This window comes from Paralichthys olivaceus, chromosome 8, assembly GCF_024713975.1.
Source record: "Paralichthys olivaceus isolate ysfri-2021 chromosome 8, ASM2471397v2, whole genome shotgun sequence".
Taxonomy (NCBI): Eukaryota; Metazoa; Chordata; class Actinopteri; order Pleuronectiformes; family Paralichthyidae; genus Paralichthys; species Paralichthys olivaceus.
This window is the reverse complement of record NC_091100.1, coordinates 2,106,800-2,125,737: the sequence shown is the minus strand read 5'-3', so window position 1 is coordinate 2,125,737 and position 18,938 is coordinate 2,106,800. Positions and strand designations below refer to the sequence as shown.

Here is an 18,938-nt window from a genome sequence, read left to right as displayed (position 1 = left end):
GTGTGTGTGTACGTATGACAATACACACAAGTCCTGGTTTCTTGAGGCTCCGCCTATGTGCTTTCTAACATGTCAAGAAAACCTGGAACCGGCCACTTGTTTAGATTTAATGCTGCTCTCCTCCCCCTGCGCTGATGTGCATGCAAAAGAGCTTTGATAAAATCCCACCAGATGATTGCAGATCTAATGAGGGCAGTTCGTGCTGTAGGCTGCTCTAATTGATCATTATGGTGCGATAAGATAAGAATCGGTGTAGATGGATGCAGCAATCGAGTTTCCTCCTCCAGCCGTGAAGGTAATTCTTCATAGAGCCGGTGGCTCAAGCAGAAGAAGCCAGGAGACTAGGAAGGTTTGCTCCGAGCCAGCGGCTGCTCTTATTATTCTGTAGATCTCCAGAAGTCACCTGAGAATATAATGTTTGTTAATAAGTGCTAAGTGATAAATGATAAATTTCCCATGAAAAAAAAACTGACGTTCAGAATTGAACTTGGTGATTTTCACAGCAAAGTGTTAAATGTGCATTTTATTGGAATAGACAGGCTTCACTGAACCTGCAGACGTATCGACAGGAGACGGGTGTGGAGACATCCTGTAGAGTCGTTATGGAAACAAGGGATGGGATGTGGGAGGGGCGGATGGTGTAAGATGATGAGTGTAGTGTTGTTGGGGGGGTGGGGGGTTTACTGAGCAGCTATGTCCATCTTGCTGTCCTTCCTTCTTTGTCTGTCTCTCATGTGGATGTATTTTTCCCTGTTTCTACCAAACTCCCTCTCTCTTGTCCTGTGTCTGTGTTTGTCGCTCTCTCTCTCTATCAATGTGTGTCTATGTCTCCTTCCCTACCTTCCTCCTCTTCCTCCTCTTGCTCCTCTTCCTCTGTCTCTGTCTCTGTTTCTCTTCCTGTCGCTGTCACTGACTCTCGCTGTCCCCACCTTCGTTGAAACTCGACAGGACCAGCACCCGGTAAAGTCTCATCCTCCTCTTCCTCCTCCTCCTCCTCCTCCGCTCTGTCCCCTGCTCTTCATCACCGGGTCAAATTGGCTTCTCTCTCTTTCTTTCTTTGTTCTTCTGATCGTTCGTACTCATTCGCGCTGTAACATTTATACTGTTCATTTGTTTATTGTGACGAGCAGAACTCACTAAAATGTCCACTCTAGTAAAATATGAAACATTAACATCACAGTTATTATCAACCTCTCATATCCTGTAGGATTGACATGTGGCTGTAAATATGTTTTCTATAGATTGATTATATTTACAGATTCAACACTTTCTATCTCACCAAGATACGGCTTTAGGCTGTTATTCTTAAAAAAATAGTCTTAAGTCAGTCATTTAAAAAGTCTTGAATTCATTCATATATATTTGCAGGTAGGTCTTAGTTGCGTTCATAATTGGATGAGATGCTATAAAGATGAAGAGCATCGTTTTATTTCTAATTTGTTGTGAATAAAATACGCTGCAGGAGACGTTTCTGCCTTGAAAGTCACGTCTGTCGGAGTCTGAGGTTTCATCAGCTGCTGAGCTCCATGATGGAGAGAAAGATCGTTTACAGCCACGTTTATTCCTGCAGGTGCTGAGAGTCTGACACACACTGTAATTCTTTAGATTCAAATCACCATTCAGTCAAACGTGTTTTCAGACCACACGTCACACTCTCACACACACAGACACATGCTGGTGTGTGTGTGTGCGTGGTTGGGATGTCGTCAATTCCTAAACACCTATGGCCTCACTGGGCTTTACTCTAATACTCTCAGGCTGCTCTGATAGAGAGAACTCAGTCCTACTCAACTTCAGAGGAGGAGGGCCTATTGATTATCGATCGAGTCTCACTCCTGCACACACACACACACACACACACTCACACACACACACACACACACACACACACTGAGGCTCAGACTCAATCAATCAGCCTTGAATTGAATTGTCTTAGGTTTTCTGCCACGGGAACTGAGTTCATAGTTAAAGAGCGAGCCTTGATGGACGACCTCTCTTCTTGGCAGCCGTCCACACGCCTCCTGCCTACTTTTTTGTTTTGTTCTATATTTTGAAAATGGCCCATCCACTTACAGTAAAGATCAGCTCGGCTATTAACTCCCCTGACACCCGATTCCTCCTCACTGATATTGGTTTATGTACAAATCCCAAGCACGATGTTCCGTTGTGTCCGTCGGCAAATTAAAACACACAAACACGCCGAAGACGTTTGTCAAATCATTTCCTCCGGTCGCTCTCACGGCTCGTTTGACTCTGTTGTTGCTTGTGTGTCCTATGATGACATGTGATGTCTTGCTCTGTGAGTGACATCACATGTCCCCAGAGTCTCACATAGCCGCCGGTCCTGGCCAAAGAAAAGCACAATAACATTTTCCAGAAATTTGGGATGAGATGGAGAAGGGAGCTATGTGAAACGTATCAGAATCCATTCAGTGTGAACAGACTCAGGATTATTGTGACATAATCCGAACCATGTGATAACTTAACGTCATGTTTCCACTTGTAAAACATTTCCTCCGAAGATCCGAACAGCGTGTCACTGAAAAAGAAAGAAAGAGGTTTGGCTGGGCACTCTGCCGGGAGTTGCCTGTCGATATGGAATGAGTGAATGTCTCTTGTATGATGGTGAAGATTATGATAAATGATAAAATAGATGATGCTGCTTCTCGATGTCCATGAAACCAAACGGTCAGGAAACTGATCGCTCTTCACACGGTTTCATGTTTGACACACACGTGACGCAGTGTCTTTGTCCTGCAGGAGACTGTGAGAGCTTTGATTGTCCACACGAGTGAAATGTGCTGTTTTATACAAGATGTCACATCATGTGTTGTTTGACTGTCGAGTTAATGTTTGAGATGAATTCCAGGACATACCCTCACCCCACCTCACCCCCTTTTTATACATATGATAGTTGACCACAGGGTTGAGCCGATTGTTCCGTCTCCTCATTCCCCGGCTCCGCTCTCTGATTTCCCCTGACGCTGTTGTTGTTGTCCCCTGGCTGAACTCTAGGGGGAGCAGCAAGGGCAAAGACATCAGTACAATCAAATCCCTCCGAGTGCTGAGGGTGCTGCGTCCTCTAAAGACCATCAAGCGTCTCCCAAAGTTAAAGGTACGACTGAGGAAGTCAGATGGTACGTCTCTCAACCCTAAAGCCTAATTCATGCTTCTGAGCCGAAGCGACGCCAGAGACGTCGACCCTACACAGTCGCACGACGAGCCCTAAAAATCTAACTACGCATCGAGTTGCGGTTTGTCCACTTTGTAGCATCGCTTCTCTGACAGACTCGCCGCCATTTTTGAACTGAGTTGAAGGAACGAACACGGACAACGTCTTTCTTTTCTTCGTTGCTGATATTTAAGAAAAAAGAATTGTTCTTTAACATCTATCAGCTCCAACACGATCATTGAGAATCAGTAAATAACAGAAACCAGATGCCACAGCATAGAAACTCTACCGCCGCTGGTGTTTCCACGGTGTAATTGCGACTCACACACACCTACGCACAAATATGATGCTCGGCCCAGTGTATTGGCCATGTGCGCACTACGGGGTAGCTCTGCCACAGAAGCATGAATCAGCCTAACCCTAATTTTTAGGGGCTACAGGAATGTTCAGGGGACTGAGTCATAAACATTATTAATTATTATATTTATGTTCATCATTAGATAAGGTAAGATCATTCTTATCAGCCCAGGTTAAGAATAAATACATTTAACAAAAGAATAAAATAGAAATATGTAAGAACAGAAACAACAATATATTATATACAGTGCATGGTACATAATCCACAGAACAGCAATATGGGTCAACCGAAGATATCAAATATATATGATAAATATAATATGTACGGTATAATAAGTACAGTAAAATGTATAATGAAATATGGAGGACCAAGAGAAATACTGCTAATATTACTATTGATAATGAGGAATAACATCAGAAAACACCACAGCAGTGATTTATACACATGTTGCACTGAATAATAATAATAATAAATATAATACAATATTCAGCCAGGAAGTATAATTGGAAAATGTCTTCCCGTCAGGCCGTGTTTGACTGTGTGGTCAACTCCCTGAAGAACGTCCTGAACATCTTAATCGTCTACATGCTCTTCATGTTCATCTTCGCTGTGGTGGCCGTTCAGCTCTTCAAGGGTCGATTCTTCTTCTGCACGGACGAGTCCAAAGAGTTTGAGCGCGACTGCAGGTCAGTGCAACGCACGACTCGTTTGGCACAGAGCACCAACGATCAGCTGATGAGATAAACAGAAAATAAACTACAACAGTATTTTGATAATTCATTTATTGATTCATTTTTCAAGCCAAGAAAGTGAAACATGCGACAATTTCCTGCTTTTCTGTTTCATTTATGTTTGTAAACTTAATATTTCTGGATATTTAGACAATTAATTGTGACTATAAGATAAGTAGATCATTGAGGAATCAGAATATGAAAAAATATGAAAAAACTTACAGTAAAATAATAATTTTTCAATCGGTATTAAAGTTTATGATTTCGGTTCTGGAAGTATTGTCTGTTGTATATCAAAAGTAGCACCAACACCAGTAAAGATTAATTACATTTCCAAGTTTTCCAATTTTACCATATTTTATATTTTTGATATAAATTGCTCCAGATACTTAAAATTTAGAATTAAAAATAAAATAATGTCCAGTACCATAATGTTTTAGCATAGCTGCTTTATTTCTTCTTTATTGTAAATCATTCTTGTTCATTTCATGGCAGAGTCGTTGCAGCATGTGAGAACACTTTGTGATGTGATGTGATGTGGAAACTGAACTTTATTTAAAGAGATTTAAAAAAATACAGTCCTTCGATGATTGTGTCATGCTGCCACCTAGAGGACGAAATGAGAAGCAAACACTCTACAGCTCCAGCTCTGAACCTCTAACTCTGATTTACAAACAATTATAGAAATGTTTGTGATGTAGGATTTGCATCTTTTCTGCTTGCTTCACTTTTCTGATTTAAGTTTTTCATGACTGAAACTTGTTCCTCCAGGGGCGAGTACTTGGTGTATGAAAGGGATGAGGTTAAAGCTCAGAAGCGGGAGTGGAAGAAGTACGATTTCCACTACGACAATGTGGCTTGGGCCCTGCTCACCCTCTTCACTGTCTCGACTGGAGAGGGGTGGCCGCAGTGAGTAGACACACACACACACACACACAACACACACACAGCTTTAAACAACAGCTGTAAACTGTAAAGTTATTAGGCGACGATGACGGTGTCAACATTTATGAAAGCTGAAACAAACAGGCTTTAGGATGTTATAGTACAAAAACCTATTTATTCTAAATAATGTAAAATGATTTCAGAGTTTATTTGATTTGGTACTTATAATTGAAATAAGACAAAGGTTGTTTATTGTTTGATATCAACACAAAAAGGAGGTTTGTTAAAATCAAAGTAGAAGCGTTGATATATTTTGATTATAGTTTTATTCTAATGTGTTTAACGTACTTTTTGTCCCGTCTCTTCAGGGTGTTAAAACACTCAGTGGACTCCACATATGAGAATCAGGGCCCTAGCCCGGGTTACAGGATGGAAATGTCCATCTTTTACGTGGTGTACTTCGTTGTCTTCCCCTTCTTCTTCGTCAACATCTTCGTGGCTCTCATCATCATCACCTTCCAGGAACAGGGGGATAAGATGATGGAAGATTACAGCTTAGAAAAGAACGAGGTGAGGAATGAGGCCGTGGCTGTTTTCTGTGTTTGGTCTTTTGTCCTCCAACCCTCACACTCGTCTTCTCTCCCCGACAGAGAGCCTGTATAGATTTCGCCATAAACGCCAGGCCTCTAACTCGCCACATGCCCAAGAACAAACTGAGCTTCCAGTACCGCATGTGGCAGTTCGTGGTGTCTCCGCCCTTCGAGTACAGCATCATGGCTCTGATCGCGCTCAACACCATCGTCCTCATGATGAAGGTACAAGTTTGATATGTGATGTTGATATTGTGTATTCTGAGCTCAACACCTGGGTTCCAGAAGATTAGCGTCTGTTGAGTGTTGTAAAAACCTGCTTGAATCTAACTTCGGTTGTCTCATCGCCTCTCTGCCTTTGTTTTGTGCGTCTACAGTTCGACGGAGCGTCAAAAACCTACGATGACGTCCTGAAGAACCTCAACATCGTGTTCACCACCTTCTTCTTCATGGAGTCGGTCCTCAAGATCATCGCTTTTGGCCCTCTGGTAAAAACCACGAGCATGCAGCAGCGACACACACATTCCCTCAGTGGGTCGGCCCAGTCTATATGCTTCGTGTGTTTCTTCCCATTATTCATTTATAAAGCGGGTTATTTTGGTAGACAGATCTAGAGCGTGTTCTTCCTGTCCCTGAACAACCCAGAACGTGTTGCTGCACAGCGTGTCACGCTATCAGCCTCCTTCCAGCCTGTCTCCATGGTAACAACACCATCATTGGTCTGGGTCGCGTCCCTCGCCGGCCCCTGGATTCAGTTTGGGGACGGGTCCAGTTTGACGACCTGTAGCATCTCCCTCGTCTTCTCACTCATCTCAAACTTTTCTCTCTCTCTCCCGACAGAATTACTTCAGAGATGCCTGGAACATTTTTGATTTTGTGTCCGTCCTTGGAAGCATCACCGACATATTAGTGACAGAACTAGGGGTAAGTGCTTCTGGGTGTTTGGACCAAGTGACACACGTCGCTTGCAGCCTAAGACAAGTTGATGTGTTTAATAGGTGGTTTGGTGGACTCAAAGGAAACATCAGCCTTGTTGTCAGTGTCGACACCAGTGTTTTGATAGATCTTTGCTTTGGTTGAAAATTTTCCAACTGCAGATTCAATAAATACCCTAAAGCCATCAGGGCTGATTTTTCTTTTAAGTCATATTGACTTAAAAAAACCCAGAGTCCATCACATCTTGTAGACACACACACACTCAGAGGTGCTGTTGAAAAGGAAAGACCTGCAGGGGGAAACATCTCGTCTGGCTTCGAGGTAACAACATGAAATGGTACAGTGACCCCCTGTGGTGTCCGCTGGTTGTTCAGCCTCTCTTGCCTAAAAGATAGTCCTGCAAAAAACCACAATTTGCCATTTTTGAACTTTGACTTAATTTCCTGAGTCCAGACTGAGCCAGACTCGCTGTTTCCAAGCTTAGTTAATTGCACCGTACAATATGAGCTGTGTGCGTCTTTTGGGTGTTTGCACATTATTCCGTGGATAAATTCCACCACAAATTCTTGAAAATTCTCTGTGGATTGCTGGATTGGTGTGAAACGTTCCTTCAACCCCATAAATTTCCACGTTGAAATTAAAGCACCTCCAGTTGAGTCCAATAGAGCGACAACAACAAAGTAGAACCGGTTTCACGGTAAACCTTGGTAACATTCCCGACGGTTATTTGTTCCATTTAATCTTTAATTTCCATAAATACTGTGATGATTTGATACCGTCCAGTTTCACCGGCTGTAACAGCAGCAGACAACTGTCAATATAAAAGTTGGTGAATTAGTTTACAGCACATTTTAACAACACTGAGATAATACTGATAACCGTGATAGCTTTGGCTGCTATAATCGTGATATAACCTTTTTCATCTCTACTTGTGGTTCAGAGGTTTTGGGGTTGAAAGGTTGTTTGTACCAATCACAGGTTTGACCTTTAAATGTACAAACACACTGGTTCATTGTGTTTTTACTGTTGTTATACATATCTATATCTATATATATATGTGTGTGTGTGTTTGTTTCATTTCATACACATGAGATGAATGTAATCACTGAAATAAGAATCAGTATAATTCAGTAGGGATGTCAGCCCCTCTCTGTTGTCCAGCTTTCATTCTTTGACCTTTAAACCAAATAGTGATCTGAGCCACACATGACTTCCACTTATTAAACCTCTCTGACCGGCAGGATGAGCTGTAACTGTGCTAATCACTGTGTTTTCAGAGGATTAGCGACAGCCTCCGGCCACTTCAGACGGAGCTGAATTAGCATCTTAGCTCTGTGACATTAACTGACATGTTAGTCAGCTGATTGTTTCAGACATCCAATCGATTATCTGTCTGCTCATTGTCGGCAGGCAGCGGTGAACCTGCTGCTTCAGTACATTTGCACTAAGTTCACCACAAAAACTATTGTTGACAAGAACAGATTGCTCGGTTGCATAGTTGACTTTTCAGAACCGGTATCTTCCTGATAAAACTCGTCTCGTTGAATCGTCTCTGACTGACAGCGGAGAGAGAGCCAACAAATCAGATTTTAAAAAAAAGGCTCTGCTTGCTTCAGTCCAGTTTAAGCATTTAGTGATTCAAATTTGTGTCTCCAGCTCATCCACACAGGCGTCTGCCACCAAAACCTCTGGAATCTCCTCGTCTTTCGTCTTCGGCTCCTCTTCTTCATCCTGAGATATTTGTATTCATCCAGTTTGTGCGTTAGAAACGTCATCAACACGCCCACGAGCACGGGCAGGAAGAACTTTAATCTGAATGTCTGCAGCAACTCGCTCGGACACGTTCATACATACTGTTTATCTGAAAGCAGACGGAGCGTGAACACGTGTTCCACAATTCTAAAATACCTCAGGATAAAGAAAGAAATCAAGACATTACAGTGACAACATAAATGTGTATTATTTGAAGCTAAGTCTTGCACAAACGATATTAATGCTTAATTACGGAACGTGTTGTTCCGTTGAAATACGTATAAGCGGCTGAATTAAATCTTGTTCTGTACAGTGAACAGAACCTCCCCATGGATCTCTAATAGCAGATCTACATTCTGATCATTTGTATGCAGGCGTCACAGAGGGGCTGAACCACCTGATGTTACTCACTAACTGTTGTTGTTATTGTTGTTGTTGACTCAAGTTGTGTTTCACTGCCTTTTATAACGACGCCCATAATGATTCCGTCTTCCTCTTCTATCTCTTTACATGCTTTCTTTAAACCTCTCTACTTTGTTGGCCCCTCCCCCTCCTCCTCCTCCTCTTCCTTCTCCTCCTCCTCTGATAAAATCCATCCAATCAAAATGCACTATGAAATCCTTCATCGTGTTCTCTCCATCCGTGCTGCGCCATGACATGTGGTGGTGGTGCTGTGATGATGATGATGATGATGATGATGATGATGAATATAACGATGGTGATGGTGTGCGTTTTGCCCCCCCCGCCCAATAAAACACCAAATCTCACCCCCTCCAAAAAAAAAAATGTCTCACCCTCTCACAACGTGCTACAACTTACCACAAAAAAACCCACTTCCTCCCCATTCATCCTTCTACATCTTCGCACATGTAGAATCTGGTTGGTTTGTAATTTATCTCTCAAAGCTTTATGCTGCATCCTCATTGGTCATGTGTAACCCCTCCCCCTCCCCAAACCCCCCAATCACCCGCTCCCTCAGATCTTAACCTTTGACCCCAGTGCATGCGCTTCTCTGGATGACGACCTTTAAAACAAGTTCATTACTGACGTGTTAACAGAACAATCATATGTTTGGATTCATGTTTAGGTCCCTGGGAAATTAGAATATCATTCATTTATTTCAAGCAGAGTAAAAATATTTCATTTATTCGTGTTTTCCTGGACACAGTAATTCCTCCAAAAAATGTCAGAGGTCTGTACCACGAAGCAGGATTTGTTGTTATCGTGGTAACTTCAGGTTTAACTCTGAGTTTTTAGCTCTGCGGAGCTTGTTAAATCACCATGGTAACTTATTCTGAAGTTATGTAATCAGATCACTGGAAAACCAGTCGTCGGTCTACAGGATCCTGACAGGCTCAACAATAAAAGTCATCAGATATTTTTATAAACAAGTGGAATAGTTTTACTGTTTATAGACTTTTCATGTTTCCAGTTTTAAAACTGACTTTCTAACAAACGGAGGGAACGTTTATCACAATGTTTTAATGCTAACTATTATAGCTTAATTTGAATTCAACCAAGGTATTTTGATTTTGAAAGCGGATTCAAAATAAAATGTCTCACACTCTTAGTGCAACTAAATAAGTGAATGTGTGAATCAGAGTTTATGATTTGTGCTCGGCACCCACCGCCCCCTGCTGGTCTGCATGTAGGCCGGTTCTTTCCATGAAGAAAGTATGCTGCCATGCCAATCCAAGCCATGCCAAGCCATGCCAAGTCAAGCCATGCCATGCCTGCACTGAGGCTGATTGCTACTTCCTCCTTTTTCCTTTCCCTCCTCTTCCTCCTCATGCTCCTCTACCCGCCTTGCCTGTCAACCAAAAAACACCAGGTTCTCACCAGGGAGTTTGGCTGTTAAAAATTCTTTCCAAAATGTTTTTTACTAGGCTATCAAACTGGATTCCAGCTCCAAGAACCAAATATTTAGATTTTAAGTGTGACCTGGTTTTATCCTTGTAACATGACGGTAGTTGAAAGTAACACTCAAAATATAAGACACACATATACTGTACATCATTTTTCATACAGTACAGGAATCAGAACCGTGGACATCAGTGATTCCCGGAGCTGAATCCCAGTTTGACAAATATTTTAAACAATATTTGGAAGAATCATAATTGAAACGAGACCCCAAGCCATGCTCTTATTTTCAAAAGAACATCTGTGTGCGTGTGTGTGTGCAAGTGTGTGTGTGTGTGTGTGTGGTTGACAGGCACAGTGCACCGTGCTCCATCTTGTGTGGCCTGCTTGCCCCCCCCCCCTCAGAGATCAGTGCATTTGGTTCTCTTAAAGAAGCGTTCTGCTGTACCAGATTGGATGACGACCTTTAGACTCTTTGACTTATAATTTTCCTGATTTCCTTCTTCTTTCTTTTTCTTTGTCTTTTGACCTTTTTCTCTCATTTATACTTGTATCTTCTCCTCAGTGTCATTATGTTTCAAGTTGTGCTTTATTTGGTTTTGGCTCCCTCCCCCCTCTCTCTCTCTCTCTCTCTCTCCCCTCTCTCTCTGTCTCTCTCTCTCTCTGTCTGTCCTCTCCTTCCTCCGCTGTTGTTTTTGGATTTTGTGTTTAGCAGAGGGAGGTTGTGCAGGTTTGTTGTTTTTCCTGAAACTGATTTTTATCCCTTGGTCTCTGCTGTAGAATAATTTCATCAACCTGAGCTTCCTGAGGCTGTTCAGGGCGGCTCGCCTCATCAAGCTGCTGCGACAGGGAGAAACCATTCGCATCCTGCTGTGGACCTTTGTCCAGTCCTTCAAGGTCTCCACATGCTAACACCACGGACATACACACGTTACATCACAGCTCACTTCACGACTCTGACGAACGTTTCTTCTTCTTCTGCTCTGCTAGGCTCTGCCGTATGTGTGTCTGCTCATCGCCATGCTCTTCTTCATCTACGCCATTATCGGCATGCAGGTGAGCTCCGACAACCGGCCCAGGGTGGATTTTTATTCCTCCAGCCTTGTTTTTTCAGGAACGCTTTGTCACTGTATTTTGAAAAGTGCAGGGGCCTATAAATAAAGTTTATAATTATTGGTTTGTTATTAACGTAAAGGTGTGTGTGTGTGTGTGTGTGTAGTTGTTTGGTAACCTGGCGCTCGATGAGGAGGATGAAAGTGCCATCAATGAGCACAATAACTTCAGAACCTTCATCATGGCCCTCATGCTGCTGTTCAGGTGAATCCTCCCACTTCTCCTTCTGTCTCTCACTTTATAATCTGTCTTCATGCTTTTTTTTCATTGACCTCTCTGCGTGTTCCCCTCGTGCAGGAGTGCTACCGGCGAGGCGTGGCATGATATCATGTTGGCCTGTCTGGGTGATAAAGAGTGCGACCCGGCCTCAGGAAACACGGAGCCAGAGTGTGGCAGCACCTTCGCCTACACCTACTTTGTCTCCTTCATCTTCCTCTGCTCTTTCCTGGTGAGAAAAACACACAGAAAAGTTTCAACCAGTTTAAAAAAGAAAACAGACTTTAAACCCAGACACACATGAAATCCTCTAGTTAATAATAATAATTTCTTTCCCTTCTCCTTGTACTGCGTATAAAAATGGATGTTGACTCTAAATCCTGAAAGCCAATGTGGAAGTGAAACCTGTATTCTCTCAAATGACCAGCAGAGGACGAAATCCATGGTCTTTGATTTTCACGGGTGTTTCATTGTTTTAAACTTGTCTTTGTTCCAGATGCTGAATCTGTTCGTGGCTGTGATCATGGACAACTTTGAGTACCTGACCAGAGACTCGTCCATCCTGGGGCCGCATCACCTGGACGAGTACGTAAGGATATGGGCCGAGTACGACCCTGCCGCCTGGTGAGTAGCGAGCACGCACGCAAACACACGCTCTCATTTACACACACACACACGCTTTAGAAGTCACGCAGAACAACACAAAGGCAGAAAAAGCATGTGAAGCAGCAAGTACACAGATTATATAGACGAAGACATAAGATTTATCTACAGACTTTTGGACACTTTCATGCTGAACGTATCGTAACTCTTAACCCTTGACTTTCTCTCCCGTCCTGAAAACGGGACAAAGCCGGGCGTCACGATGGAACAGGAAGTGCATCGTGTGGTGACAGAATTTAAAAAGCTGGCCGGTTAAAACTGACCAATCTGAGAGAAAAGAATGATCCAACTTTCTCTCTTTCTTTCTCGCTCTATGAACGTTCTTTCTACAGTTGCACTCTCCGTGCACAGTTGAGATGAATGTAACCCTCTTCCTCTTATCCCCCTCTCTGAGGAGTGTGTGTGTGTGACTCAGCATGCATCTTCTTTTTCTTAGTGTAAAACAAATGTACTCTCCTTTTCTACCTTTCCTTTCTCTCTCTCTCTCTCTCTCTCTCTCTCTCTGACCTGTGTGTTCCCTCTCCTAACCTTCCCTCCTTGTATTTTTCTTGCAGCGGGCGCATACATTATAAGGATATGTACAGTTTATTGCGAGTTATCTCCCCTCCCCTGGGCCTTGGCAAGAAATGCCCACATAGGGTGGCCTGCAAGGTTTGGACCAAACCCCTAAAGCACAAACTTTAACACAACCTGCTCGCCTTTAAGAGACTGGAATGAATGTCGCTCTTTATCACTTTTAGAACAAATTCTCTCCTACTTCAAACTTCATTTGGTTTGTTTCTGTTTGGGTTTGCATTATCCAGTTGTTTTAATCTCATTTCACCATTGAATCATTTAGTTTTCTTCGGGGAGGGGTTTTTTGTTGTATTTGCATTCTGACATGACAATGAGAATGTTTGGGACAATGCAGAAATGCACACACACACAATCTTGAACACACACACACACACTGGTAGTGGTGTGTGAAGCATGAAGTGGTGCACTGCACTCGCTGCTGTCTCCTGACTGAACGCTGAGGAAGTTACACTGGTATTTTCACTTTTAATTCACTACGATGTTAACGCCAGAGTCTGGACTTTTATTTCTGCTTGCTTTCTAATTCCAGCAGTGTGCATCGTTCTTGTTTGGGTTTGGGTGAGGGGTGGGGTCACATTAGCAGAGAGACAAACGCTGTGAGGGCTCGGTCAGAAACCCGTCATGTGTCTTCGAGGCTTTAGAGTCTGCAGACTTTGACCGACAATATTTCACACAGGATAAATATTGTGTGCACACAAGTTAATTTCATAAAAATTCATATACGTCTCTGACGACTTCAGATGGAGAGAAATCAAGTTTTATTTTCAACACATAATTAAATTCTTGCTGCTCCTGCACGGAGACACCCGATTGTCCTGAGCAGGAATCATTTGCTGCACATACGTTAACTGGTTCTCCGTGGTAATTATCAAATTATCAAATATATATCTGTTCCACAAAAGATATTTATCCTGTGAGTTAATATGATAAATGAATGTCACCTGTTGGGACATTAAGGGTTTCCATGGTGCATGTGTGTGAAGATTTAATTTAGTTTTCACAACTGATGATAAATCTTATTCCATAGAAAGGTAAAACATTCCCTGCTGAATAGAAATGTTCCTGAATATCCACAGCTTTTTTTTTAATCCTGCGCATTTTGACTTTAAGAATTCAAATATTTTTTTAGGCCCATTACAAGCTCTTCATAAAGAATTCACACAACAATCCACAACAAAACGTGTCTGAAGTCTTCAATTTGCAAGACGTCAAGATCCTAAAACAGACGACAACTATAAATGACTGAGATATAAAAATGTGCTTCTTGAATACTGTATCGTAGAATCACACCATCCTCAGCCATTTTTTAAAGTAAATAATGCAGTTGTGCTTTACATTGACATTTCTTTTCCTGTGTGCATTCGTTATGAGGCAGAGAGCTTGTGTTGTGTTGACAAACCTTTAGTGGAAAACAGGCTTTAACGTCACAGTTTAACCGAATAACTACAATAACGATACAGGCAGAGAGGCTCTGTTTGTGACTCTGAGGAAATTAAAGGGTAGTGTGTGTATGTGTGTGCGTGAGTGCGTGAGTGCGTGTGTGTGTGTGTGTGTGTGTGTGTGTGTGGTTTGAGTCAGGGGCTCTGGACATATAAAGGTCTTGTGTCCACCAGGTTCTGTTCCTCTGTGTTGACAGATGCTCGTGGGAAGAATCATTGATCATCACATCTGCGTTTGTAAAGATCTTTTTTAAGCTGCTGCAGGTTTTGATTTCAGGAAAAGAAAATGTTAAAGGTTCAGATCATCTACATCACAATTCAATCAACACACACACACACACACACACACACAGACACGTCTTTGGACTGTGGGAGGAAGCCGGACAAACTCCACAGAGAAAGACCCTGGCCGAGCCGGGAATCAGACCTTCAGGTGACAGTGCTAACCGCTGCACCTCTGAGTCATATCACAGCTCGAAACCATCACACCGGCCTTTTTTCTGTGACGTGGATGAACCGAACCGTCTAAAAGCCAAAACCTACGGTAGCTGTTGGGGAGCCAGTATCAGTGAGGTCTCCCATGAACATCTGGACAGCTGTGAGCAGAGGTGCCTGGTGGACACGCCGCCTCAGTAACTGACTGCATTGACTCATCACTGTGACTCACTCCGATCTCTGCAGCGATGCTTTTCTTTGCCTGCTAGAAGCTCCGCTGTCACTTCTATACGAGCGGCGAAAGAGGGCAAAGACCAAAAAACAACAGACGAACAAATCCCCTTTTCACCTCGCATAGAACGTTATCTGAGCAACTAACTAAACTAAATAACACCTCCTCCTCCTCCAGCCCTCCCCTTCTCCCACAACCTCTCTCCCCCTCTCCCTCCCTCTCCTCTCCGGTACTTTATGACACACCAGAGTAGAAGCCATGAAACACACACACCCCCTCGTTCTCTCTCTTTCTCTCTGTCTCTCACCACAGCAACCACATGTCCACAGCGATCAAAACAATAACCTCTGTGTATTTGTTCCCTCCCCCTCTTCCTTTCCTTTGTCACTTTCTTTCTTTTTTCCTCCTCGTGTCCCCCCCCCCCCCGTAACACACCTCTGTGCGTCTGCGTCTTCCCTCTCCCTGGACCCTCACTGTTTTTCCTTTCTTTCGTTGTCACGTCGTCCGTCTACGTTTGTTCTGTCTGGTGTGTGTGTGTGTGTGTGTGTGTGTGTGTGTGTGTGTGTGTGTGTTGGCGTGTGGGTGTGTGACATGTGTGTGTGTTTGTGGCCACCCCAGCGGCCGGATCAGTTACACAGACATGTATCAGATGCTAAGACACATGTGTCCGCCGCTAGGCCTTGGGAAGAGGTGTCCCGCCCGGGTCGCCTATAAGGTAGACTCGCCCCCCACCTTACCCCTCCACCACGACCACTCCCACCTCCTTCTCCTCGCTCCTCTCTCCCATCATCCTTTTCTCTCTCCCCCCTCTCCCCTCCCATCTCCGTCCTCAGTCCTCCCCATCGCTGGGGAGGAGAACATCTCCTCTCTCACCTGTTGAACCCCCCCCCCGATCCTCTTCTCCTCCTCCTCCTCCTCATCCTCCTCCTCCTCCTCCTTCCTCATCCCTCCTCTCCTCCTCCTCCCAGCGGTGTTCTCCTCATTGTCTGTTAGTGGTGGTTGTGGTGGTGGTGGTGAGCGCTGTCCTCTCTTCTCTCTCTCCGACCGCGGGGATGGAGGGATGGGCTTTTTTTTTTGTCATCGTGCAGTGAAGTGAAGTGATAGTGGAGTGGTAGTCAGTCCTCTTTTCTTTTTTTCTTTTCCTCCCGTCAGGCCGCAGGAGTGAGGGAACAGAGGAGGCTTTGCCAGTCCCTCTGCAACCTGCACGGACGCTTGCACGCACACAAACACACACCAGAGAAACACAGATCGAGCATAAATCTCCTAGAAAGCAAGAAATCTTCTTTTGATATATATTTGAATTGATATTTGCATATTTAACTCCATCTTCTAGAATCAGTGCATGAACTATGAAGTGAGCTTCTATGGTAATCATGTCTATGCAGCCTGATTTGTGTTGTTATAAATAAAATAACCACAAAATTGTAGTGAAGAAAAACCAATGTACATGTAAATGAAACCTAATATTCGGCCACATTCTGTCAATATTTGTGACATGATTATTTGCAGCAGGTTATAAACATTACATCCTGCAAATGATGCCACTGACCCGAGGACAATTACTGGTTAACTTTGTGACCAATACTTGGTTAATATACACACTTTACACACGCAGTTGTTTCTCAGTAATAATCATAAATAATATATCTATTGATTCAAACACAGATTTTTTTTCATCCAGGCTTATTTTCACACCGTGCGAATCTTAGCTTACGATGCAGGTACAGAAGGAACGGCAAGGGTTTCTGTCTTCAGTCCTCTGAGTCTCTTATTCCTGTGGATGGCACTGTAGTGCACACGTACACACATGACCACACATACACACATGACCACACATACACACGCTGTGCACATGACATAGTGATACTGCTTTAAAAAAACAAGTAGGAAGGAAGTTCTGGCCCTTCTATTTTTTTGTCTTTTTTCTGACACCGAAGGAAACTTCTGCGTCTCTTTGTGCCTCGGACCACCAGGGTAAAGATTTGGATCGAGCATTTCCGCATTCGCTGTCTCTTTGTCACATTTTGTCTCTCTCAGTAGACTCTTACCTCTCTCTGTCATTCTCTCTCTCATTGACATCCAGATTCACCAGGAATAGTTCTTAAAAGACAATGTGCTTCAAATAGTTTCTGGAACTTTGCATTCGCGGGGCTGAGAGGCTCTGAAAAGTAGAATCACAGATGGAAATATCATCGTGTATCATTAGGAGTGTGAAGTCTTTCATCTTTCGCTTTGGAATAATTGGATCTCAACTTTTCAGAAGAAGGGCTGAACAGTGTTTGATGACATCTCAATTTTAGTATTGATACAAAAAAGAATACTTCATCCAAAATTGTGAGAAAAATGAATGTGACATTCATGAAAAAGTGAAAAGAGAAAAGAGAAAGTCCAATCTTGAGGCAGCAGTCTCCAAACTAACCAGTCACATGGGCCCCAGAATGGAGGTTTGATTCTCAGAGATCCTTTCATCAACATTCGACTCACAAATTTAAATATGAATGTAACCAACCACCAATTGTATAAATGTTCTGTATGATGCCTTTAAACAAATAACACTGAATCTGGGTGTCAGTCGCTCTCTCACTCCTGTCTCTCTTATTTGTTTTTATCTTTCTACTTTTATCTTCTCTTCTCTGTTTTTTCCTCCATTTTTTGCCCTTTTCACGATTTTTTGTTGTTATGCCTCCGAGCCAGTGACAACCATGCAAACTGAAAATGCACAGGTTGGCGAAGGCATACAAACACAGGACGCTAATTCTGGTTTCCCCATTTTTGTTTCTTTATTGTTTTGTTTTTTCTCTCTCTGTCGTTCTTCTGTCCTTTTACATTTGCGTCCACTTGTCTGTCCGCGATTCAGCTCATCTTCACTCCTTCACAGAATCCCTCTGTTCATCCGAGTGTGGTCTGTCTCTTCTCACCCTCTCCTTCCTGTTCCCTCTTTTTCTTCCTCTCCAGAATGTCAACTTGTCTCGGCAGTGGCCCCCATCACATACTTCAGCCATCACAACCTTCCAGTATTCATTGAATGAATTTTGCAGAAAGAAAAAGTCTGCTTATTAAAAGACCTTTAGAGTGAAATTCCTCTTATTTTGTGTCGGAATAGAGGGCAAGGTTAGACGTCTTTAACCTCTTTGACCCCGATTGCTCTTAATTTCTTGGTAAAGTTCTCGAACTTCCCTTTAGTGGACACTAGGCTTTAGTAGAAAAAGTAGTTTTGATACCAAAGCTTTGCGTGGTTTTTTATGAACTCTTCTCAGTAAACTTATGTCAGTGTTGTTTCGAGTCCTCGTCTTTATCTCTTGTCTTGTTCTGTAATTTCCTCTTTCTTCTCTCTTTTCTTTCTATCTACACACAAACCGCACTCAAATTTCTCTCTGTTACTTCGGACCGAAATACGTCCTCCTGAATCCACTTTTACTCTATCAGTGTTTTCCACGATCCTCCTCTCCCTCCTCTCATTCCCTTTTTATCTGTAACTACATCTCATGACCAAGCTTAGCTTCACCGAGTTTAAGTCAACTAACTGCTGTCCCTGCCATGTGTCCCCTTCGATAGACCCCTCCCTTTACCCTACAGTACTTCTTCCACTACTACTACTACTACTACTACTACTACAAAGTCTGGTTGATCCAGAACAAAAAAAACAGGCCGAACATCAATCATCTCTTTTTGATCTTCTATATGATTTTTTTTCTTCTTTCAGGGAATGCCACAACTCTACTCCTTTCTAACTCTGAGTCCCCATAAGACACTGCACCCGTTTGGCATTGAGAGAGATCTTGACCTGATATGAAATATTACCATCGGTGTCCAATTTGACTCTGATTAAAGGAAACATGATTGTAAAAACATAGAGAGCAAAAGAAAAGAATCAATTAATAGGATCAATCCAATTAGATTGAGGATACTCTCTTTGCGCGGATGCACGGCTGCTTGTATTGTGAAAGTGGGTTTTGAGGGAAATTGGGCGAGTGGTAGTG

The 18,938-nt window shown here is 43.0% G+C and overlaps 1 protein-coding gene across 24 annotated transcripts in view; it reads left to right on the top strand.

Moving 5' to 3' along the window:
- cacna1ab (calcium channel, voltage-dependent, P/Q type, alpha 1A subunit, b) overlaps positions 1–18,938 on the top strand; it is a 127,538-nt gene that overhangs the window by 83,398 nt on the left and 25,202 nt on the right. For 13 of the 24 annotated variants that reach the window (XM_069529826.1, XM_069529814.1, XM_069529819.1 and 10 more), the window contains exons 28-41: positions 949–960; positions 3,016–3,115; positions 4,056–4,216; positions 5,033–5,170; positions 5,515–5,716; positions 5,797–5,961; positions 6,114–6,224; positions 6,577–6,660; positions 11,065–11,181; positions 11,275–11,340; positions 11,504–11,601; positions 11,695–11,845; positions 12,110–12,237; positions 12,831–12,927. In XM_069529826.1, coding sequence (XP_069385927.1) covers positions 949–960; positions 3,016–3,115; positions 4,056–4,216; positions 5,033–5,170; positions 5,515–5,716; positions 5,797–5,961; positions 6,114–6,224; positions 6,577–6,660; positions 11,065–11,181; positions 11,275–11,340; positions 11,504–11,601; positions 11,695–11,845; positions 12,110–12,237; positions 12,831–12,927 — 1,630 coding nt within the window. Of the gene's footprint in view, positions 1–948; positions 961–3,015; positions 3,116–4,055; positions 4,217–5,032; positions 5,171–5,514; positions 5,717–5,796; positions 5,962–6,113; positions 6,225–6,576; positions 6,661–11,064; positions 11,182–11,274; positions 11,341–11,503; positions 11,602–11,694; positions 11,846–12,109; positions 12,238–12,830; positions 12,928–15,576; positions 15,674–18,938 lie in introns of all 24 variants that reach the window. The other 11 variants (XM_069529821.1, XM_069529812.1, XM_069529820.1 and 8 more) reach the window with 4 other exon arrangements.